Source organism: Melopsittacus undulatus, chromosome 11 (genome assembly GCF_012275295.1).
Source record: "Melopsittacus undulatus isolate bMelUnd1 chromosome 11, bMelUnd1.mat.Z, whole genome shotgun sequence".
NCBI lineage: Eukaryota > Metazoa > Chordata > Aves > Psittaciformes > Psittaculidae > Melopsittacus > Melopsittacus undulatus.
The window spans coordinates 21,240,702-21,264,340 of record NC_047537.1 but is presented as its reverse complement, the minus strand read 5'-3'; the positions used below and the strand labels follow the sequence as shown (position 1 = coordinate 21,264,340).

General features: G+C 44.5%; 3 protein-coding genes across 4 annotated transcripts; 2 read left to right on the top strand and 1 right to left on the bottom strand.

Annotated features, from left to right (window-relative positions):
* Positions 1-1,054: 1,054 nt before the first annotated feature.
* Positions 1,055-8,409, top strand: DDX5 (DEAD-box helicase 5). Its single transcript, XM_013128316.3, has 13 exons — positions 1,055-1,189; positions 2,630-2,795; positions 2,947-3,043; positions 3,134-3,267; positions 3,391-3,456; positions 3,830-3,971; positions 4,051-4,211; positions 4,369-4,541; positions 4,725-4,835; positions 4,981-5,042; positions 5,129-5,188; positions 6,433-6,657; positions 7,209-8,409. The coding sequence occupies exons 1-13, from the start codon at positions 1,158-1,160 to the stop codon at positions 7,589-7,591; spliced, it is 1,812 nt and encodes a 603-aa protein (XP_012983770.1). The 5' UTR covers positions 1,055-1,157; the 3' UTR covers positions 7,592-8,409.
* Positions 8,410-9,698: 1,289 nt separating this feature from the next.
* On the top strand, positions 9,699-16,925 carry POLG2 (DNA polymerase gamma 2, accessory subunit). 2 transcript variants are annotated; one of them, XM_034067894.1, is made up of 9 exons: positions 9,768-10,248; positions 10,613-10,739; positions 10,888-10,993; positions 11,275-11,448; positions 11,981-12,121; positions 12,896-12,976; positions 13,537-13,637; positions 14,476-14,613; positions 16,862-16,925. In XM_034067894.1, exons 1-9 carry the CDS (start codon positions 9,834-9,836, stop codon positions 16,869-16,871), a joined length of 1,293 nt encoding a protein of 430 aa, XP_033923785.1. In that variant the 5' UTR covers positions 9,768-9,833; the 3' UTR covers positions 16,872-16,925. The 2 variants fall into 2 exon arrangements, with proteins under 2 accessions (XP_033923784.1, XP_033923785.1); XM_034067893.1 differs by lacking the exon at positions 16,862-16,925 and having other exon boundaries at positions 9,699-10,248; positions 14,476-14,678.
* MILR1 (mast cell immunoglobulin like receptor 1) lies at positions 14,414-20,747 on the bottom strand. The gene is made up of 9 exons (XM_031046343.2): positions 20,674-20,747; positions 20,539-20,583; positions 19,499-19,786; positions 18,901-19,182; positions 18,302-18,415; positions 17,764-17,853; positions 16,636-16,698; positions 16,270-16,329; positions 14,414-14,545 (listed from the first exon to the last, which is right to left on the bottom strand). The coding sequence occupies exons 1-8, from the start codon at positions 20,705-20,707 to the stop codon at positions 16,277-16,279; spliced, it is 969 nt and encodes a 322-aa protein (XP_030902203.2). The 5' UTR covers positions 20,708-20,747; the 3' UTR covers positions 14,414-14,545; positions 16,270-16,276.
* Positions 20,748-23,639: the final 2,892 nt, after the last annotated feature.

Genomic DNA, 23,639 nt, shown 5'->3' with positions numbered 1-23,639 from the left:
GTTGTTTTCATTTGCATTCACCACTGCTTGAAACAGGTGGTGTGGCAATATGGCTGCGTGGATTTGTGCTTCCAGCTTCACCTTTCCTGTTGTGTGCTTAAAGGCTCGTGTAGCAGCACGTTCAGGTTACTCCTCACAGCAGCAAAGCAAGCCAATGCAGCACCCACTGCAAGTATTTGATGGGTTTTGTAACTGTGCTTTCTAAACAGCCCTGGCCTTCCCTGCACTGCTGTGACCTTTGCCTTGCTGAACTGGCCCTGTGGTGGAATTTGGAAAGGCAGCGGTAGCAACTGTTTCCAACCGCGTGTTAATAAAAAGCAGTGGGTAACAGTTTGAGAGCACTGGTGAAAGTAACATTTAACAGTCTGTCTGCTCCTGTGGCTGTGTCCAACAGTTGTGATCACCAGGGTTTGCACATCTCAGCTCCTTTGGGCTCTGCAGTGTCCCAGGGCAGTGTGTGCCTCAGTGTACCCTTCGAGTACCGGTCATAGTTTAAACGTGGTAACTGCCTGAGCCCTGGTTTCACCCGTGGGCGCACTGCAGGCGCTCTCCATGCACCACTCACAAGTGTGTGTGTGTGTGAGCCGCCGAGCTCCGGGGCCGTGGCTGCAAGCACCCGGTGCTGTCACAGCGCTGCCCGCCCGTCCCCGCCGTGCGGACAAACCGGGAGACAACGGGACCGAGGGACACAACGGGACCGGAGAGCCCCGCTCCCCTCAGGCCTCGGCCGGGGGTCAACGGTGGGCGCCGCTAGGCCGCGGCCTGGGGCTTAGCCAGCAGCTCTGCGCAGGCGCGGCCGCTCGCGCCCTGCTTCACGTGGGCGGGGCGCTGCGGGCAGTGACGGCAGCCGAGGCCCCGCCCCAAAAGGGGGCGGTAACTTCCGGCCGCGAGCGCGGCAGCCGGTCAGGCGGCAGAGCCTACGCGGCTGTGGGCGGGGCCTAGGGGCAGATCGGGCTGTTACATAACGCGGGGGCGGGCCTTGCGTGTGCGTCACGGCCGGCTCCCAGCAGCCCCCGCGGCACCACCTATATAACCGGCATCCGGGCGGCCCCGCGCCCCACAGTCAGTGGCCCCCATCATCCGAGGCGGATCCTGCGCTACCTTTCGCCACCCCTCTTTAAGTGACCGGGATCATCTCGCCCACCGCCACCATCGCTATGCCAGGGTATTCCAGCGACAGGGATAGAGGGTGAGTCCGGGGGCCCGGCTGGCGCTAGCGCCGCCAGCGTCCGGACTCTTCAGACCGACCGTGGGGTTGTGGTGGTTGTTTTTCAGCACCTAAAATGGCGGCGAGTCGCGGGGCTTCAGTCCCGGAGCCCTTCTCCTCAGCTCCTGCCATGTGGGGCTTAGTGAGGGGAAGCCGGGGGAGGGGAGCTGGCTTCAGGAGCTCTCAGCAGCGGCGAAGGCGACCACCGCCCGTGCAGTGCCGGACGGGGCTGGGTCCATCCGCCTCGGTGCAGCCCCCGCTTGCGTTTGGCCGCTTAAAGAGGGGCGCGGATGGGGTTTTATCTCATGGGAGAACGGGACTCGTTCCCCACTCCTCCGGGGACGTACCCCCAGGAGCGGATGGGTCCCACAGAGCTCGGTTCTCCCCTTCGGGGGTGGGCTGGGAGTGGCGGGCTGGTGCAGGTTTGTGGGTCAGTGGGTTGGCCGGGCGCTTCGTCGATGCCGAAGCGTTGGGGAGCTCTCGGTAGGGCGGTTCCCTCTTCGTCCCTTCCCCCTCACAAGGAACGGTGGCTCTCGCTGCTGCTGGTAGAAGCCGGCCGGCTGCCGCTTTGTGTTGTGTAAGCGGATGTTAATGGCCGGCCCCGCCATGCGGTGACTGAGGGGAAATCAAAATGCCGGCTGCTGCTGCTGCCTTTGTTCCTCCTCCTCCTCCCCCCGCCCAGCTCAAGCTCTAAAATGGCAGCGGCTGGAAAATGTGGCGTAGACAGAAATGAGAGACAAAGGAAACAGCGCTGGCAGGAAGCAGCGGCCACTCTGGGAGCGCTGTGTTGTGCGGGGAGGATCGCTCCCAGCGCCCGGCCAAAACTGGGAAGCAGTCGGGGCGGGGGAGGGAGCCCTACGCCCCGATCCAGTTTAGCGGTCCTTGGTGCGAGGCTTGGCGTGGCTTCGAGCTGTGCCTCAGGGCGACCCGTTGAAGGCTGTCGAGATAGAAGCCTTTTGTGAACGGAGGGACCGAACCTAAAGCGGTCACGTAAAATGCGTGGCCTTCTAAAACCTCCTTATTTAGAAAAGCCTGTTTTATAGGATGCAGGGAAGCGGTTTACGGGAAAGTTACCCCAACGTTTCATAACCTCCCTTGCTCACTTTCTGCAGGCTGATATACAATGGGAGTGTCTCTTGGGTAGGAAACCATTTTGATCATGGGGCAATACAATACTTTGTTGTAATTTACTAAGAGCAAATTCCAACAGTTCCAAAGGCATGTAACCTTAGCTTCTGCATGTTACCTGTAGCTCGGTGGATTGTGGCATCTGCAACTTGAGTATGGTTTTTAAAGTTTCTGAATCCTGGAGGTGGGGTTTATACACTTGAATTATAAAGTTGCAAGGTGGATCCTCAAACATAGTGATTCAGTTATGTAAGAGAAGGACCAAAATGTTGCTTCTACCATTGTCTTCTCTAGGTTTGGAGCCCCGCGTTTTGGAGGAAGTAGAGGTGGACCTCTCTCTGGAAAGAAATTTGGAAACCCTGGGGAAAAACTCACAAAAAAGAAATGGAATTTAGATGAATTGCCCAAATTCGAGAAGAACTTTTATCAAGAACATCCCGATGTAGTTAGACGTACTGTGGTATGTACCCTATTTAACTCCCACAAAAGTAAATAGATAAGTGCAAACATGCTGAGGGTCATGGGGCCCAGCACACATGGATGGGGTAACTTAAAGGGTAGCTTTGGTATCAGAGTTTATTTCTAATAATGGGGGGCTTTGTGTCTTACAGCAAGAAGTTGAACAGTACAGAGCAAGCAAAGAAGTCACAGTCAGGGGCCATAACTGTCCAAAACCAATCATTAATTTCTATGAAGCTAACTTCCCTGGTAAGTAAAGACTTGGCAGGCACATTGTCTCTTCTCTCAGGCTTGAGTAAGACAAAGTCCAAGTTAATAAGTTTCAATTTTCTCTTCAAGCAAATGTTATGGAGGTAATTCAGAGGCAGAACTTCACTGAACCAACTGCTATTCAAGCACAAGGTTGGCCTGTTGCATTGAGTGGATTGGATATGGTCGGAGTGGCACAGACCGGATCAGGGAAAACACTGTCTGTAAGTTACAATTGTAGCCTGGAATAGGGCTACATTTCAGCAGTTGAAAGAACTGCCTGGCTTGGTGCAGGCTGGGTGCTTCTGAGTAGAGGTTATAATGAGATTTTTCTTTCTTCCAAACAGTACTTACTGCCTGCCATTGTGCATATAAATCACCAGCCATTCCTGGAGCGAGGAGATGGACCTATTGTGAGTATTCCTTAAAGGAAAAGGGGTTCTTAATTTCTAAAGTGCATTGCGTTACAGTCCAATTGTCCATGCTCCCAGGAGTGCATGGCTCTATTGTGTTTATCTCTGAGTAAGGTGGTTCCATGTTTTGGTAGTATTTGATGAATGTTCTATAAGCTCGTACTGGATTGTTCAGAGCAGGGCTTGATGTCCCATTTTGGAATTGCTATACCATGAAAGCTAGTGGCACAGCATAGGTCTGTGTTTGGTTTAATTTAATTTGCTGATCTGGACTGCTTAAAATCAGTTTTAGTCATTCAGACAGTTAAAATCAGTGTCAGACTAGAAGCTTCAAATAGGTATTGAAATAAAAGTTGGAAATTTTTATTTCTAGTGTCTTGTGCTGGCACCAACTCGTGAACTGGCTCAGCAAGTGCAGCAGGTAGCTGCTGAATACAGCAGAGCATGCCGCTTGAAGTCTACATGTATTTATGGAGGTGCTCCAAAGGGACCACAGATTCGTGACTTGGAAAGAGGTATGGATGAGCCTTGATGCATCTCTGCATGCGGCTGAAATGAAAATACTTGAGCTGACTTGACTTGTTTGGTTTTTAGGTGTGGAAATATGCATTGCAACACCTGGAAGACTTATAGACTTCTTAGAAGCTGGAAAGACCAATCTCAGGAGGTGTACTTACCTTGTCCTTGATGAAGCTGACAGGATGCTTGACATGGGATTTGAACCTCAGATCAGAAAAATCGTGGATCAGATAAGAGTGAGTATAAATGGTTTATTCATTTCTCACTGCTGCAGACACAAATGCCACAGTGCTCATCAAAGCAAGGACTGTGCAGTTAACTTTCAGGCTTGCCTGGGATCAATATTTTTTGGTTGGGCATCTATTGATGTACTGATGTCATGTCCTCCTGCAGCCTGACAGGCAGACTCTGATGTGGAGTGCCACATGGCCAAAGGAGGTACGGCAGCTGGCTGAAGACTTCTTGAAAGAATATGTACACATCAACATTGGTGCATTAGAGCTTAGTGCAAACCACAACATTCTTCAGATTGTGGATGTGTGTCATGATGTAGAGAAAGATGACAAGTAAGTTATTGGAGGCAAAGCATTTGGTGGTGGTTTTACTGGTTTTAGTTTATGAATTACAAAATGAATTTGATTGGATGGATTTTTGACAGCAGTCTGAGATCACTAAAAGTAGTAAAAAATGGGACTGCTACAGTGTGCTACAAATCAATCCCAGCTCTTACCAGCATCTCTTTACAACAGGCTTATTCGTTTGATGGAAGAAATAATGAGCGAGAAGGAAAACAAAACAATTGTTTTTGTGGAAACCAAAAGACGGTGTGATGATCTTACCAGGAAAATGAGGAGAGATGGGTGAGTAACAGCTGGAACTTGAGAGTTCCATGGGTGACCACGTAACTGTCATGTCAGAACTGTTAAATACAGTGACAACAGGTAACCCTGTCTTTTGCCTGTTACTAGAGGAATGGGGTTGTGTCAATAAAGTTCTTACTTGCAGGTGGCCAGCAATGGGTATTCATGGTGATAAAAGTCAGCAGGAGCGGGACTGGGTTCTAAATGGTGAGTGCTTCAGCAGTTTCTGGAAGTCTGTGTGGCCTGTGTTTACCATGTGAAGAAACTGAGAGCTGATGTTGCTTGTGTTACAGAATTCAAACATGGAAAGGCACCAATCCTGATTGCTACAGATGTTGCATCCAGAGGTCTAGGTTAGTACAACTCGTAATGCCAGTTGCCCAAAGCTATTTAAAGAAAGTCTATTGCTTTCTTTAACCTCTGCATTTTTCTAAGTTTTCTTCACATAAAGGTGCAGTCTTTGTGGCAAGGCCTAGGCATGACAATCGGAGGACTCGAGGGGGATGGAGGACTAGTGGAAGTGATCGGCTGGCTGCTTCCAGTCAAATAGAGAGGTGAAAGCTGAGAGCATTGTGTGCCAGTAATCTTCAAAAGGCAAAGACCATCCTTTAAAGTACTACCCCATAAACTGTTCTCTCATGAAATAAGCAGTTTCATTCACAGTTCACTTTGCCCTGGTATTTCTCTTCTCTCCATGCTTTGCATGATTTGCCATGGTGCAGTACTGTTAGTTTTGTGCATAGTGTCTGCTGTGATCTGTGGGTCTTTGAATTTCAGTGAGTTTGCTGAAATGTCGAAGGAAATAATTTCAAACTTCAATGAAATTTTTTTTTCAACCATGAAATGGAGAGAGCAGCTTTAAAATGCACTAAAGCCTTGTACAAATTGGTGAGTACTGGCACATGAAATCTGAGAAAAAGCCCACCTCTCACTTTAGCAAGTGGGGCAGGAAAGCGAAGGCTTTTCAAATGCCTTCCAAAGTTGGAGTTCCTCCACCTATACATAGTCGTCATGTCGAGACCTGCCAGAGAGAGACACATTCTCAAGTGAACCCTGGCTTCTTGGCAGCGCTTGCCTAGACAAGACACAGTGCATAAAAACAACTTGGTGACTTTGGGGGGACAGGTATGTTTTTCTTGCAGCTGCGGTTCAAAGGTCTTGGCAAGACGAGCAGTGTGGCCCCTTTTTTTTGAGCTTCTAATGAGTGTGTATGTGAAGGACCTTGTATGTTTTTACTCTAAGGTCCTCAAATGAGCACATGAAGAGGCTGCTGTGAGCTTTAGTGGCCCTACTGCAAGAAGCATTCAGATGTCACTTGATGATTTGTAAAGGGGACTCTTGAGTTGGGAATGACAAGCAAATGCATACTCCTTATGGTAAGGTTTTGGATCACAGGGTGGGTGATAAGCCGGGAACAGACGGAGTGTGCATAACTTTCTCTTCCACAATACTCATGCAGAAATGGATGACTCTAACACTGTTCTTTGCAGCCATTATTTCCTTTAAAGTACAATTTTCTAATGTTTATCTTCGATTTGGCTGTTGTGGTGTGCAAAACCTCGTACCTTGCTTTTTGCCACACTGCAACACTTTACAGATGTGGAAGATGTGAAATTTGTCATCAATTATGACTACCCTAACTCCTCAGAGGACTATATACACCGAATTGGACGAACTGCCCGCAGTACCAAAACAGGCACAGCATACACATTCTTTACTCCTAACAATATTAAGCAAGTAAATGACCTCATCTCTGTGCTTCGGGAGGCTAATCAAGCCATCAACCCCAAATTGCTTCAGCTCATTGAAGACAGAGGTTCAGGTAAGTACTGTTCTTGACCGAAGTGCATAGCTTTTTCTCTCGGAATGAAGTGGAAGCTTAAATTCCACATCCAACCTCTGCAAAATGGATATGAAAGGTGGTTTAGCTACCAGTTACGGTGACCTGAAAAGGTATTTATCAACACCAGTAACAAAACCCAGCATTCCCCTCAATGGAATGCTCCCCACATATCCTGTGGCACACCTGTGGTTAATGCTGGCCAGTGCTGCACTTCTTGCCCTGAAACAGAACACAAAATAGGGCTTGGTTTTGTGGCCTTGACAGCTGGGGAAGGTGGATGTGTCACCATCTTGGCAAGATGGTGACATTTTGCCTTGATGCCACTTGTGTTACAGGAGAGAGTAGATGAGACTCTCCTTGTAGGTTAGACATGAAAACACTCTTCATCTAAGACTCCAGTTAGCAACAGGGAAGAACAAGTTTGCCTTGCTGGGTCAGGGAAAAAATTTTCTCTTATTAGGTGAGCTCATGTGGTGGTAGGTAAAATGCAGCTTTTATGATACATAACTATGTCTTGTCTTTTTTAATAGGTCGTTCCCGAGGTGATCGCCGTGACAGATATTCTGCGGGCAAAAGGGGTGGATTTAGTAGTTTTAGAGAGAGGGAGAACTTTGAGAGAACCTATGGTGCTCTAGGCAAGAGAGACTTCGGAGCAAAAACCCAAAATGGGGCCTACAGTGCCCAGAGTTTCAGTAATGGAACTCCTTTTGGGAATGGCTTTGCAGCTGCAGGCATGCAGGCCAGCTTCAGGGCTGGGAACCCTGCAGGAGCTTACCAGAATGGCTATGACCAGCAGTATGGGAGTAACATTGCAAATATGCACAATGGCATGAACCAGCAGCAGTATGCGTACCCCGCCACTGGTGCCGCTCCGATGATAGGTTACCCTATGCCCACAAGTTATTCTCAATAACTTAGTGTATTTAAATGTCTCAGATTTTTTTTTGTTTTTTCATAATTGCTCTTTATATTGTGTGTTATCAGAACAGGATAGTTATTTAAGAAATGGGAAATGCAGAAATGACTGCAGTGCAGCAGTAATTATGGTGCACTTTTTCGCTATTTAAGTTGAATATTTCTCTACATTCCTGAAACAATTTTTAGTTTTTTGTACTAGAAAATGCAGACAGTGTTTTCCAAGTCAATGTACAGTGATTTGAAATACAGTACCAGGAGGCAGTGCATGGCCTTCCAATAAAGATATTTGAAGACCGACTTTTCTTTCAGATGGCAATTTTCTCAACATGTGCACAACTTTACATTAATGGAATGTCAAATGTTTTTATATGAAATTCTAGAAAGGTTTCTCAACTGTGTCTGATTAAAACATTTAAGCTTATACAAAAACCAGCCTTGCCTTGATTGGGCTAGATTGCTTAGCACGGCAGGCTCTGCTCTGATGGGGAAGACAACTAAAGCTGGCTTCTAAGTATCCCTTGGAACCAGCAGCGCTCTTCCTCATCTCGCTAGTGTAGGGCCAGTTTTTGGAGAAGATCCACTGGAGTAATGGTATAGCTAAAAGTCTTTGCTGTGGTGTTGCTGATGAGCTGCTACAAGTGTAGGAAGCTACTGCAGCACCGTAACTGTCGCCTTCACATGAGCATATGTGCAGACTAGGCTTGAGTGTGATGTATCTACAGCTGTCGGGCCTTGTGAGTTAGCATGCAGGCTTACTATGAGCTTCAGAGAAATGGGAAGATCTTAGTATTAAAATTTCAAATTATACTTAAACTTGTATTGAGCAGTGATTTCTTTGTGGAAGTGGAGGGGAGGGAAATGGGCTGTTGATCCATGGGCATCCTGCATGGAGTTATTCAGGACTTGGAGTACATGCAAATGGCTCTGTAACCTTAAAGTGAAGCAACAGCATTTCCTTGACGGGGAGCATAATTGGAACAGCACTTGATCCTGGGGTTCAAGTATGTGATACTTCCAAGTATAGCATATTAGAATTCCAGTTAATACTGACTCAGTTCCTTCCTCTCAATTGTTTATCAGTTTCAAGTTTAACAATGCCTAACTAGAGTTTACTGCAAGAATCAAGATTCTATCTGGGTTATTTTTAACCTAAGTCAGATGACTTCCATGCTGAGGTCTTTAGTGACTTGTTTTGCTTTGAGGCTCTGCTTGTGATCTTAACCACAGTCTACTCTCAGTTATGTATTTCTGCCTTCTCTGAGGTTCCATCAGCTGACAGTACTTGTGTTAGCATTCACTGGTGCTATGAGAACTTCACCTTTGAGGCCTGCAATCCTGCAGCTCTAGAGTCTTGCTCAGTGTAAGGTGTGTGCTCCTCAACATCTGCACATGAAATGAAAAGAGCTCTACTGACCAGTTTTGACAAGATTCCCTTGGCAGATCCGAGCTCATGGCAAACCTGCCTTAGAAATCGTACCCAGGAGCAGCAGCTCCTCCAGCTGACCCAGTGCCCTACTAAGGCGTAGGTGTTAGTTCTCGCTGATCCTCCGGGCTGAGGCCCGGGTCGTGCAGTGCAGAACTCCCGCTGGGATCATCCCAGCTCACGGGTTCGCATCAGTTCTCTCTCCCAGGCCGGTTGCTCTCCAGCTCCACCTCCCGGCACCGCTGCGGTGAAGCACGCATGGAAATTTCCACTGCTGTGGGCGGTGTCGCTGTACGGCACTGACCCGACCTGCTCTCGGAGACCGTTTACGATGCTTCAGGCCCCACAAAGCACCACAGAGCCGTCCCCGTGAGCTCTACACGGGCTCTGCCGCCAGCAGTGCCCCTCTGCCGCCGCCATGGGGGGGTTAGGGTCCACTGCCAACACTGCACACCACAGACTGGTGCCGGCAGCTCCGGCCTCCGGTGTCCGACAGGGCAGGGCCAGGCGCTGCCTCCCGGACCGGAGCCGCTGGCCGGGGAGGGCTGAGGGGGATACCCCCCCTGAGGAGGGTCTGCGTGTGCGCAGCCGCCGTGGCCTCGCTCCGCTTCCTGCGCGCGCGGGCTGGTGCGCATGCGTAGTGCTCGCACCGCCATGAGGCAGGAGGAGGGAAGGGAAGATGGCGGTGAGCTGCCGCCGCGGCGGGCGGTTCTGCAGCCGCCCTCCCTTGGGCCGGGCCGTGCTCAGGCGGCCGTCACCCGCCGCCGGGGTCGGGGGGCGGGTGGAGGCCGCGTCCTCTGCGCGGCCCTACGCTATGGCGGCGGCGGCGGGTACCGGCGGCGGCCATGAGGTGAATGGGGAGGAGCTGCTGCAGGTGTGCCGGCGGTGGCACTTCCTGCGCGGCGGCGCGGAGGCGCGGCCGGCTCTGCAGTGGAGCGATTACCTCAGCGGCTGTCACCGGGGCTTCGGGCCGCTGGGGGTGGCGCTGCGCGGAAACCTCGTGTCCCAGTGGTGGGAATCGGCGCTGCCGTTCCGCGAGCAGGTGCTGGCGGTGGATGCCCCGCTGCACGGCCCGTCCGCCGCCGCCGCTCCGCTGGGCCTGCGGCTGGTGCCCGCTGAGGCGCTGCGGGAGGCTCTCCAGAGCACGGGCGGTAGCCAGGAGCAGGGCGGCCCGTCGCTGGAGGAAGTGCTAGGGGCTGCAGGGATGCTCCGTGAGAGCCTGCTCCCCGGTAGGTACTTCATCCGTCACTGCACGCGTGGTTCTTGCTGCAAGCGAAGCAGCTGTGTTTAAGGGGAGTTTACAGTTGTGTCAGTGCGCTGGCCATGGCTCTTTACAGAGACCTCAGCGGTGTGAATGCCGGGGTGCACATCAGGTGTTTTCCCTTGTAATTAGGGAAAAAGGCACGTTAAAATCACAGCTGTGAAAGTACCTGGAGGAATTGGGCTGCAGACTGCTCAGCTCACAGTGAAACAGGACTTCTAGTGGGGCTGCACATACGAGCAGTGTGTGTTGTGTGCACTACGTTCATTCTTAGTGGCGTTAAAAAATGCTTTTCCTGTAGCTACTGTACTTAGTGGTTTGTCTTTTGACAGGTGCCTTGGCACAATATACTAGCTGCCTAGAGCTGGTGAACAGAAGACTGCCTTGTGGCCTTGCCCAAACTGGAGTGTGCTTTCACACTGTTCCAGAGAGTGAACAACACAGCAAAAAGCTTGTAAGGTAGAGTATGAAAGAGATTAATCCTTTTCCAGCTTTAAACCAACTATTTTGTACTTGTTTCACTCTTGAATTATTTTTGAATACTTTCTTGCTTTTTCCCCTGTTATTTTTGAAGGAGTTAACTTGCTGACCTTGCTATTGTTTAAAGAATAGGCGAAAGGACCACGTCTTTGCTTGCATGGTTTAGTTCTCCCAGAACTACAGGACAGTGGCTGGATTACTGGTTACGCCAGAGGCTTCAATGGTGGAGAAAGGTAACAGTAATAGGGGGAATCTTGGTTGGCTTCCCCTTATCTTAAAGAGGGAGAGAATAAACACCCTGCTCAGCGTTATATTGCTAGCCTGGTTTTATGTCTGATGCACATGTATTTCTTGTGAGAAGCTGAAAAACTGCTTAAGTTGAAGACAAACTTGTGAAGTAGTTTATAACTTGACTCGCAAAAGGCAAATGTTTTGTGTTTATAAGTGATTTGAGATCAAGATGCTATAAAACAGCAAAGACATTTGGCAGTGATCACCTCTTCTGTCTTTTCAGTTTGCTGTAGCCCCATCTAACTTCAGCAGCAGCGACTTTCAGGATGAAAAAGGAAGAAAAGGATTTAATTTACATTACAGATTTCCTTGGGGGACAGAAACAATAGAAACATTGAAGAACCTTGGAGATACTGAACTGTTACAGATGTATCCAGGAGATAGTTCAAAATTATTTGTAAGCTTTGTTCTATTAAAAATCTTTTCTGGTAAAGATGACTGTGTGAGAGAAATGGTTTATTTGCTGGTCCAGTTGCTTAGCATGTAACAGCAGTGCAGTTGATACTCTGCCTGTCCCTCCTAGTTTTGCAGTCTATTTCTATGCAGAAATGGTTACTATTGGTAATGGGGGTAATTGGTAACTAATGGTTAATGGGGGAAAACATCCTTGTGGTCACTTGGAAGTAATCTACAAACCTCCAAAAGAAAATGCAGTTTCAAGTGTATTTACCATAGATATAAATTTACAATCAGAGCAGCAGGACAAGGACATAATCCCATCCTGCTCCATTTCCTGCTTCCCCTGGTGTTACAGTGTTACCTGGTTGCTGTTACACTTTAAGATGGCTGGTAACTTTAGAACATGTCTGAGTGTATTTTACATGTAGCGAAGGTGTTCAAGCTCAGTGCCTCCTTAGACATTAAAGGAAGCAAAAAGCTTTTTTTTGGACAGTCTTTGAGGTATTGCTTTGTGGGTTTTTTCTCTTCAGGGCCGAGATGGAAGGAAGAATGTTATTCCCCATGTTCTGTCTGTGAGTGGAAACCTGGACCGAGGAGTGTTAGCGTATCTCTTTGATTCCCTGCAGCTAGCTGAGAATCCTTTAACAAAAAAGAAAATTGCACAGAGAAAGGTAACTTTGTATAGAAAGTGTAAGGGAAGGTTAAGTACAAACCCCACAGATGGTGTAGTAAATTCAAGGATGGGGATACTTCCCTTTTCCACATCACATCTTCCCTTCCCAAACAGACACAGTCAGAACACTTTTCACTGGTATCACTAAGCTGGCCCCATGGAGCTGTCTCTGCCATCCTTCTCACCCTCATAAGCAACTTTTCTCTCATTCTGAGGTTACCTTTCCTGTTTGATGTTCTTTTCCTGTGATTAGTAGACAGGCCCTTGTCATGCATGTGATGGTGATAAGAGGAAATTGGAATGATGCTGCTGTGGTCGGAAAGGGGAGTTTATCTCTTCCAGCAGCATTTGAAGGTTGCTGAGAAGAGCAGAAAAGTGGCACTGAGGCATTCCCCCAAGAACCATCACTTTTCTCACTTCTGCTCTGTTTTTTTGGCTTTCACACAGCCAGAAATCAGTCTGTTTTGTTAGGCTGGATGACAGCTGTCTGATCATTGGCTCCATTAAAGATGACTTAGCTCTGCTAAGAAAGCTTCATGTCTTTTCCATGACTTGGCCAAAAGGGAGCAATTTCTGCCATGCTCACCTAGCTATCCTGTGTGCTACTTTAGATGTAACATACATCATGCTTCTAATCAGGATTCTGTGCTGTGACAAAATTCAGGCATGTTTGGAACCTTAATTTCAGTGAAAAAATAGTACTATTTCCTCTTTCTGTTTAGAATGTCACACTAAACGTGTAGTAATCTGTTGCTTTTTGTAATATTATTAGGTACTTAAGCTTCATCCTTGCTTAGCACCTCTTAAAGTGGCCTTGGATGTAGGAAAAGGTCCAACCACAGAGTTGAGACAGGTACGTTGTAAGAAAGTATTTTAATTTTGAACACTGATCCCACATAACATCCTATTACCATTCAGACCCTCTTTACACTGAGGAAAACCATGCTGCTGCTTTGGTTCGTGGAGGCTTGTGGTTGTACAGGTTTCACAGAGCAGGTTGTGAGTTGTAGCTGGAGGATACTGCAGACAGTGGGTAGCAGATGCCTTCCTTACATTAACATGCTGCTTCTACTACTGTTAGAAAGTTGATACACAGTACCTCTCAGCTTCCTGATCTTTCAGGATTATTGTAACATGTGGGTCACATCTTCAGAAGGGGTTTTTAAAGGTCTTTATTTCAGTCAGTCATTAAACTGGTCCTCACAGAAGGGGGGAGGGACCTTGCACTGGCATGTTTTCAGATAGAAACAGATGTATTTGCTGGGCTGCTTTCTGATTTGAGGTTATTTTAGCCAGAGAATTAACACCAGCTGGGAATGGTAATACCTCACATACTAGAGCTTTAATGGGTTTCTTTGTTTAGAGTTTCAAGCCCTCAAATCTATCTTTTAACTCCTGTTTTTCAATAAACAGGTTTGTCAAGGATTGTTCAATGAACTGTCAGAAAACAGAATTTCTGTATGGCCGGGCTACCTTGAAACCGGGCAGTTATCTCTGGAACAGCTTTACACAAAGTAAGGAGGAACAGTCTTTAGTAAATTACACTATGAAAGTGACAGATGACTTTCTGTGGACTAGAGAAAATAAGCTTGTTTTCAGTAAGAAGTCATTGAGTGCAGTAATTGAGTGGCTGAAGGCATGTATCCAAACCATGAACCTGGAATTAGTGAGTTTTATTACAGAAAGCAACGTCAGTTCATTCCTAAAATTAAGTATAAGCCTTCGCATGTTATTGTCATTTCTCTGGAATGGTGAAATGCCCTTTAGAGACTCTCCAGTTGAAACTTCTTGAGATGAGTTACAAGCTTGAGAAGTGTTTCCCACCCTCAATCCCCACTCTTGCATCTGAGCTGGTTCTGTATTTCATTCTTAATTACTATGTCAAATGACACCGTGTGTCTAGTCTTGAGCTTAAAAATTCTTCCAAGTCTGGAACCATTAGTGTATGTGATGGAATTATTTGTGGAGATAAATCTGCTATTCCATTTCAGGGGATCGTATGCGATTTGTTGATCAGGAGTGATCTTTGAGCATATTGATGAATATTTTATGCTGAGAGAAAATAAATACAACTATTTGTTCATGTGCAGTAGTCTTCAAAGTAAGTCAGAAGGATATATTCTGCTTTTACAAGTAGGTCACTAAATAACATCCTTTTTATATACTAAAGTAAATAATTTAAAGAACTGTAGTCAGGAAAGCAAGGCAGGGCAACAGGAGACTGGTGTCTTCATCCTGGACTTTGTGCAGTGTTGCAGGAATAAATACTTACAGATGATGGTCATTTATACATAACTTATCTGAATTTTTCATACACCAGAAGCAGTAACAGGAGTGCTCTTTTCTCTGCAGGTATGACGAGATGAGTATTCTCTTCATGATCTTGATAACTGATGCCACTCTAGAGAATGGAGTTGTCCAGCTGAGAAGCAGAGATACAACCATGAAGGAAATGATGCATATTTCTAGGCTGACGGACTTTTTAACTAAGTATGTAACATCAGCCAAAAATGTGTGAATTAAATGTGTTGAATAAAAGGAATTTCTTAAACATCTGTGCCTGAACTGGCTTCTGCAGTGTCATGGACCTGTAAAACTTGGCAGTGCATCTCTTTTCTATCAACTCCAGGCCATCTGGGTCTTCCAGGTTACCTTGAGAAGAGACAAACTTGTCCATCATTAGCAGGGCTAACTGTATTCTTTCATGTCTCCAGTTTTACTATCTTATTGAAGATACTCCATCTTAACCTAAAAATCTTTAATTCGTGTGTTGCCATCACAGTTACGGTCTCTGCTGGAAAATGGTGTTTTATAAAAAAGACTTCCAAATCCTGAATGTTTCAATAACATCAGTAAGTATCTTTGTAATGTCTGTTTGTAGGGGTGTATTTTAATCCCATGGCATCAGTTTCTCAGCATTTAATCTACTTTGTCCTGCCCTTAATAAACATCAAAATCAGAAATACATTATCAAGAGTAAGAGAGGGAAATAGAAATAGATTGTAAACAGTTTTTGACAAGCACTTTTTTGTGGACAAGAATATCTGTACCTAGAAAATGATGGAAAAAGATTACTCTATGATCACATTTATCTATGCTGAAGTGTTGTAGTTAGAGGGTTGCATAGATAAGAAATTATTCTGATCTTCAGTAATTTCCAATGCGTATATAGCTTAAGTCACTTTAATAAAGTGTTTTAAGGTGTATGCTACAACGCCTGTGGCCCCTGATGGTCATCAATGCCATGAAACAAAAGAACTTGCCTTAAAAGTTTCTGCTATTGACATGGTGGTCATTTAACTCTAAATGGGTTATTTGTAACAATGCCAGATATAAAGCAAATTAGCACCGTATGGATCTGTGCCTTACTGAACTCATGGAGTTCAATGTAAATGGCTATAGAACAACATGAAAACAACCCGGAAACATCTATAAAACAGCCTCTTGCAGGATGCAGTATTTGTTTTGGAATTAGCTGTCCCAAAAAATTAATCTTAGCATCCCTTCCCTATTCTGAGAGCTGAAGTAACGTTGAAGTGAGAAATTGCCATCCTTGCTGCTAGGTAACAGCAGGTAGGCCGCATAGGGGTGTTCTAGTGTGTGCCTAAGAGGACAGCACATTTGGGGTATATATAGATATATATTAAATGCTTAACTAGAGCCTTTTGATTATCTTACATTTTTATACAATCCAGTTTCTACTTCAGGAGGATTGTTAAATGTACAGAACTTGGGTCTGGGTGAGCACTGTTCCGTTCTGGTTATTCATCAGATGCACATAATGCCAGACTGTATCTTTTGTCCAGCAGTATCTTACCTGACAGTGATTGCATTGGGTCGGCTTGGGTTTATGGTGCTATTTGGGCAATAAGCTACTGTTTGTCTAATGGCATTGTTATTTGGTTCTTTGTTAATTCCAGTTTTTATCTGTTTTCTGCTTGTTCTTTTAAGTTGAAGTCCTTAGGGGTGATAACTTTGGGGTGTTGCTAAAGAGCAAGCTATACTGTCTGTACCAAATGATTAGGCCAGGAAACAAGTATCTCAGTAACATCTTTTTCTGTGTAGACTTTGTGATACTTATCACACCTAGGGACTGAAAGATTATTTTAAAATACATGATTAAGTTAATCACAAAAGAGATCTTACCTTATATTCAGTCTCTGCTCAAGACCCTTGAATAGACGGTGGCACACACCCTCTTGTCTGCTACAAGGCAGAATAATAGAATTCTTTTTTGGTACAGATACACAGCAGAAGAATTAATATTCATGCCATCATTAGCTTGGTCACTACTAACATCCCCTGCATAGTTTCATAATGGGTTGTTGAATTTTTACAATTAGGGTGGTGATAAGCTTTTTATTTGGGGTTTGCTTTTTTAACTCCTTCAGAAGAATCTCAGTTACTTTTAATTTCTCCATAGGAAGTAAACAATTCTAGTGTTGTAACTGCCTCTGGGTAAACCCTGCCTCCCCCCAGCAAGGCACCAGTATTATAGCTTGAGGTTTTCACCTTTTTCATCTTCTCTTCTTATAACAGAAAAGTTGATGTATTCTTCTTCTGGCTTAACAGGCACTGGGGTAGAGATGATGAACAGCAGTTAACTTGAGACCAACCAGACTTTGTTGTTTTAAATAATCTTGAAATGAAGCAGTGAGATTCTGTATTGAGTGTAAATTGCCCATGATTTCTGCAGTGTTCATGGGCCTTACCAGAGCTCCTGTCACTGTCCTTGCAGGCTATGCTGATGGGTATCTTGCATGAGCAGCTGCACTCAGCTAGCACAGCACAGCAGCTGGAGTTCTACCTATCTACTCATGAACAGGAAGGCAGATTTCTTCGGTGAGAATGATTCCCTTTCTGATACTTAGAAGCAGGAAGCATGATACCTTTGCTGTTTGTTGGGTGGGGGTTTCTTTCTCCCTTGAAAGTACTGACATTCAAGTATAACTCAAATGTAGAAAACTGTAAGTTAATACCATTGTGGCTTTCATGTAATGTCTCCATTATTGTGTATTTTCTGCAACTGAAGTAGTACAGTCTCTTAACATTGGTCAGTTGCTTTGTTGTCTGGCATTACATCATTTCAGTTTGAACTAACTCTGACTCATGTCAAAGGTAAGAAACATGAAATGGAGAATTATTGTGCACTGAGCAATTTTGAACAGAATGCAGGAGACACATTATTTTGCTAGAACTTGCATACAGGCCACAGTTGTCTCTTAGTAAATGGACACTGCACCTCTGATCTGCTTACTGTCTTTTAGCTTGCTTTTCCTCTGTAATGGCTATTTGAGCCCTCACCATGAGTTGCCAAATTCAGTTCTTCATTTTACTTCTGTTTACAGTAGATTTTTATATAAAACTTCAGTTTGTTCAAGCAGTTGTGGTTTTGGCTGCATGGCTGACACACAGGAAGTGCCAAATACGTATCCTGTGTGACTTCAAATTATGCCTCTGCCAGGCAGGGTCAGCAGCAGAATTATCTCACTCCCTGAGTGGTAGTAGGTGTCTCATTCCACTGCTTTTGCAGTATCTGAAGAAATTTGCCCATACTAGCTACAAACAGCATAACTGCATTCTGCTACCAAACTCCAACAATTAAATTTCACGACCACTTGGGGAGTGACATGAATTTACCAATCTCTGAGTATATGACCTCCTCTTCAGGCTCTTCTACATTTGGTGTTGAAGTAAAGCCAGTTGAGGGTCTAGTACACTTAAATTTTCCTGCAAATTGAAGAAGAAAAACAAACACATGCCTATATATATATATAGCAGAGTTTCTCAGAGGGAAATAAACAGCCCCATTACATTTTTTGGTTCCTGATAATGCTATTTACATGAAAAAAAATACTCCTTAACCAAGGGCATTTTAATATATTTCCTTTCTTTACTAAAAACAATTAGGTCAATTCCTTACAGTGAATTTATGAGTTTATGTGTATTAAATTAGATGTTATTTTGCTTCCCCCATCTCAGACTTGCCATCTAAAACATAGTTCAGAGGTTTTGCCATATCAGTGTCTTGTTACACTGCCTGTGCTGGTTAAGACAACATCCTAAAATACCAAGTGCTTAAGTAACTCCACTTGTAACATTATATTTACACACTAAAATGTATTGACAGCATAAACGAGCACCTCTGGAAAATGAAACAGACATTTAAATAACTCACTTGCTTTATATGAAGGAATTATGAAAAATGGAATTGCCAGAGCAAGTCCTATTGCGAATAGTAGCAGGATAAGCCCAAGAGAAATTATCAGGGGCTGAGAAAGTCTTCTCTCCTCTGCCAAAAATAAAGAAATAAAAAGGTGTTTATGCTTTCATATTCTAAGTACTTTCTGTAAATTAAAAACAACACTTTGCATTTTTTCAGCTTTTGGATTTAACTGTGGTTAATCCTCAGGAGTGTTCCAGGTGCACACTGCCACAGCAGGAGGAAGGGACCTTGCTGGTGCAAATGGACTCTTTCGTAAGACCAGAGAGAAAATGAAACTGGACTCTACACAGGGCAGGCTATCTGTTTCTTTTAAAGGTGAATCTTTTACAGTAATCCATAATGGTCACTTCAACTTCTGCTGCTTTCTCAGCTGTGTGGAATTCTGTCTTTTTGCATTCACTTTAAAAACTTCTTTTTAAATGTAAAAAATTGTATTTTGAACATTAAATTGCAGGCACAAAATTTCTGGCTAGAAACTTGCAGTGTTATAACATTGAGTTTTGTGTGGCCCCTGTTTACTGACAGCAGCAAACAGTTTCACCTGGGCTTACCTGCTAATGTGAAGTTGAAACTGTTGCTGTATTTTGCATTTCTGCGAAAACCATTTTCAGCTCTGCATTTATAGGTTCCAAAGTCACTAGAGGAATTGATGAATAGAACAATCTCAGCTGCTTCCTTCTGCATCATCACCTGGGAAGAGATGCTTTGTGTTCCTTTGAAGAATATGTACGTGATAGGAAGAGAGCCATTCTCTGAGAGACAAGACAGGGTCACATTCTGGCCTTTCTTTGCTTGAGAGGTGGGTGAACTCAGCACTGGTTTGGAAATGGGCTCTGTAAAAAGAAAACTGAAAAGACTGCATCATTGAGTACAGGACAAGCTCCAAAGCAAGGCTTGGAGTTAAGCAGCAACATTGGTAAATGAGTATGAAGGATAGGGGTCTTGGTGAGCCAGATGGGAATAGCACTGCCAACTCCTAAGACAGTAACAGTGATCTACAGTAAAGTTCAGCTCCACAATCAAGACAGGCACACACTGCAGTCTAAAACAGTACCTGTTGCAAGCAAAACCCTGATTCCTGCTGCTGCAGATCCATGCCTCTGTGCCCCTAAAATGAAGTGTGCTGAGAAGGAATACAGCAAGACATACCTAGAAGGGTGAAGCTGAGACTGTTGCTGTATTTTCCGCCACTGGTGTTGTTATTCTCAGCTTTGCATTTGTATTCACCCAGATCACTGGCAGACTTGATAGTCAAGTTAAACAAACTGGGGGTCAGGTCTGGCCTATTTAAGGTGGATACCTTCTGATTATGTTTAAATAATGTGTATCTGACAGGTGGAGATCCAGAATCTGAGCTGCAGGAGAGGGTCACGTTCTGGTTCATCACTACATTCAAAGTCCCCTGAACAGGTTTGAGCCTGGGATTGGACAGCATCTCTGGAAAGAAGAAACTCCTGTGTGAGTTCACTGCACCATTCATACAAGAAACCCAGATTTTTCCCAAAATATGGTGAAGACTACTCTATACTAATTTCTGTTGAAACGGGGTTATAGGGTCTTTTTCATCTTCTGGTCGCAGGCAACACAGCTTTGTGTGTTTCAAAACCAATACAGAGCTTCAAACACCTGATGATTCATAGAAATAATGACAAGTGCATGTCTTCATGCAAAAGAGAGCATATACATACAAAGCCAACAGATGTATCCAGATGAAACAACAAAAATACTTTCGAACTATAGAAGGAATTCAAATAATACAAGTATAAAAGGTAAATACAAATTTTATGGGATGTTAATTGTAGGAGAAAGTAACCCTATGGGATAGTTGAGAGGTAGCATGTGAACCCACAAGTAAAAGTAGTATTTTATATGTGGCTGTATCAGGCAGAATTAACATTGTGTAAGTAGATTGAACTTTTGGATAGTAGCACCAGGAGCCTTGACAGTCTATCAAATTAGTTTGCTTTTATGATATTATACAAATAAATTTGTAATAAAAACTTGTAATATATTTTCATTGCAAAATAGTAATAAACTAGTCATGAATAAGAGAAATTGACATTTCTAGAGGGGAAAAATATGTTTCAATTTTACATTAAGTTTTTGAACATTTTAAAATCCCTCCCCCCCCCCCGTATTTTTTAAGTTCATTTCAGCCCATATCCCAACCCCCAAAAAAGAAAACCTACCTTTGCTGTTTACCATAATTTTCTGAATCTGCAGAGACATTTGAACTAAGAGAAGGGGAGAAAGCTTTCAGTCAAAAAATGATTGTTCTTGTTCAGAAGGATTTGTAATATGTAAGAAGCATGTCCTTGGCTTACGGTAGGAAAACAGCAGAATCATGAGCAAAAACATTTTCTTGATCCTGAGCAAGGTGGCTGGTGGAGTTACAGGAACGAGGTCTTTGCCGAGTGGCTCTGGGGGTTGAGGAAGTCCTGAATACGGAAATGGTCTGATTTGTGCTGATTGTGTAAAGACTTGTCATATTCCACTTACATTTAGCTGATGGGAGACAGAGTAGTGGTAGAAGAAAAAGCTGTGGAGGGGGAAACAGCAGTTTGGGATAGAATTAAATGTTACATAGTGGTGTTCTAGCTGGCATAATGAGCAGTTTTCCATATGAAGAGATGCGTGACAGAACCACACAGCTATGCACTGTACAAAACTATGTTGTTTTTCTAGCACTGTTCTATAAGGGAGTGAGATCACTGATTCCTATCAAACAGCCACGTTTGCTAGAGATAATGCAAGTGGATCACATGGCTGAGACTGAGGGGGTTTGTGGTATGGGTTTATTTTAGCAGTAATATAGTTTAAAAAAATGTCCAAAAAAGAGAGTATGTAATCTAGAGAAGTTTTCAATAGCTGGTAACTATTTAGAGCTAACCAGCTCATTAAGGACATATTTTGGCCAAACTTCAAATATTGAAGCTGTGAGGAAGACCTTGTACTAGAAGGTATAAATTTCATCATGAACTTGAGTTCAGCACCACTGTAGGAACAAATTTGATGGCTAATTTGATGAGCTAATCAGTGACACAGAGACACATAATTACAACAAATAGATGTTCTTTACTTGTCATCCTCTGGGCAAAGTAAATGTAATTTTTAGTTATACATGGGCAGTGTCTTTTGAAGAACTCCAGGGCCTGCTCTGCTTGAGGCAGGAACTACCGATACAGAGAACGGCTTAAAAGTGTTGCAATCTTTATCTTATTTCTTTGCAGTTCATGGAAGTGACAAGGCTATACATGGTCTGTGCTGCTGTGTCACACAAAACCCCTCCCAAAGAGTGTCCTGTCGCACCACTGCAGTTTCCTCACAGAATTCCATGCATGACTTTCCTCCTTTCTTCCCCCCCAGGTTTATCTTGTTCAATGTAAGCCAGCCTCCACCCTCCCCTCGCAAATGTGTCCGATGTCGAAACGCCGCTAAGTGACCGCAGGAGCAGCACGGGGCCGCAGTGCAGCTGGCAGGAAGCACGTGTAGAAGTGCACATGAGGAACGGAACCGGGAGTGTTTGTGCCACTTCCTGTGGTGGGAAACAGACACACGTGTGCACACACACCGGCGGCCCTCCCTTGCAGGCAGGTTATGGTGGTGGGATGGGTTGATGTAGCTCAACACAAGGAGCGTTTTTCTGTTGCCAATGAGCTGGTTCGTGTTGTGTGTGGGGATGGGTGAATTGTTGCCGTGAGCTGTATGCACCCTGTAAAAAGGAAGAGGTCAGTTGCTACCAGGACCCCTCCTTTACAGCAGCTTTAAATGGCCTGGGTGCAGAGAGCTTGCTTGGTTCCCTCAGGGCGTGTGGCCTAAAGGGTAGCTAGGGAACAAAAGTGCTGGTTCAAAAGACTAGTTCCTATTTGGGAAGTGAGGAGAGCACTTCCAGAACTGTTTGTGCCTTTCTCGGCTCTTGGCTTTCTTGTTTTCGACTCTCCTAAGCAACCCTGCTCTGTCTCTTCCCCTGGGTGGAGGTCCTGTAGTTCAGTGCATGTGTCCTCAGTGTTCTGGGGTTTGCTTTGCTTGAAATCTGACTTTAGTGTCTGAAATAGGGAACATGTTTTCTTTGACATGTTCCATGCATCTCAATTCTATATGTAGATTACCGAGAAGAGCAGTGTTTTAACTGTCCCATACTTCATCTGCTCACGTATCTGCTTACTTTCCCACTTCTACAATTGCTTTGCACAGCATTAATAGAGACACTTCCCATGTGGAAAGATTTTCTTTAACTGTTATGATAAAGATTTGGTAGCTGAGTGATGAAGCTTGTATAAAAGCCAGCCTGCAATTGCTATATCACCACGAGGGGAGTAATAACGTGGTGGTTAGATCATTACTTAGGTGGAGCTCGTCATTCAAATGATGAAGTTAGGCTGATATAAAGAAGCTTCTGGAAAAAAATATTGGCTGCTTGATCCTATATGGCAAGGAAGGGCTGGATGTACTAGAATTTGGTCAAAGCATAATCCAGTGGACTCTGTGTAATTATAGGACCTGTGTGTGCCAATGGTGCATTATTATTCTTGAGCACTACTCTTGGAATAACACTTTTACTTTCTGCTGGTTTATGTGGATATCATTGTGATGAGTATTCGACAGATCTGAAGGTGGACAGCATCCTTATGGCAGCTTTGTAAGAGGCTTTAGGGCAGTATATTTCTACATGTGCTGGAAATAATTCCCAAATTATGAGAACGAGCTTCATTAAATCCTGTTGTATTGCTCTGAGAAAAAAATGTTACTGTCTTGTTTTGCCCTTTAGCAAGGAGATCAGCATCCGTATTGTCCATATGGCATCCAGTTGGCATCCATATTGTCAGTGTGAAACAGGGAAAAAAGGCAACATTAGCCCTTGGCACTACCTTTCTGTGGGGTTTTGAATGCTGACTTTAACTTTGAATGCTGAGCAGTTCATTAGTCACTTCAAGAGTGTCCTGAGTAGTAGTAAATGAAGTTTACTTCCATGATGATTGTTTTTGCTGGCAAAGCTGGCTATTGACTTTGGACTAACGTAATGTTGATTTGTTCAGCACATATATGTTTTTGTAGCATCAGTAAGATACTGTGCAAGCCTGGAGGTCTCTTTTGATTAGATTTACAAATGTGCTGCCTAGAATTAATGTGGTTGTACATAGAAAAAGAACTGAATAAATTTAACAAAGAGCAATGAACAGAAGGCCTCCAGCCAAACAAGTAAGTTAAAAAGTCTGAAAGGGAGATGTGTATCATTTGGTGCTGTGATGATATTCTGCCTCAAGCAAGCAGGTGGAAGACAATAAAAACC

Bases quoted from the DNA above. Each gene is read 5' to 3' on its own strand.
- DDX5 (XM_013128316.3), top strand. From the start codon at position 1,158: ATGCCAGGGTATTCCAGCGACAGGGATAGAGG. The intron at 3,457-3,829 runs GTGAGTATTCCT...TTTTATTTCTAG, and splicing joins AGCGAGGAGATGGACCTATT to TGTCTTGTGCTGGCACCAAC. The intron at 3,972-4,050 runs GTATGGATGAGC...TTTGGTTTTTAG, and splicing joins GATTCGTGACTTGGAAAGAG to GTGTGGAAATATGCATTGCA.
- POLG2 (XM_034067893.1), top strand. From the start codon at position 9,699: ATGGCGGTGAGCTGCCGCCGCGGCGGGCGGTTCTGCAGCCGCCCTCCC. The intron at 12,977-13,536 runs GTACGTTGTAAG...TTCAATAAACAG, and splicing joins CAACCACAGAGTTGAGACAG to GTTTGTCAAGGATTGTTCAA. The intron at 13,638-14,475 runs GTAAGGAGGAAC...TTTTCTCTGCAG, and splicing joins CTGGAACAGCTTTACACAAA to GTATGACGAGATGAGTATTC.
- MILR1 (XM_031046343.2), bottom strand. From the start codon at position 20,707: ATGTTTTTGCTCATGATTCTGCTGTTTTCCTACC. The intron at 18,416-18,900 runs GTAAGCCCAGGT...TATTTTTGGCAG, and splicing joins TTTCAACTTCACATTAGCAG to AGGAGAGAAGACTTTCTCAG. The intron at 16,330-16,635 runs GTGAAAACCTCA...TCTGCCTTGTAG, and splicing joins AAGAAGAGAAGATGAAAAAG to CAGACAAGAGGGTGTGTGCC.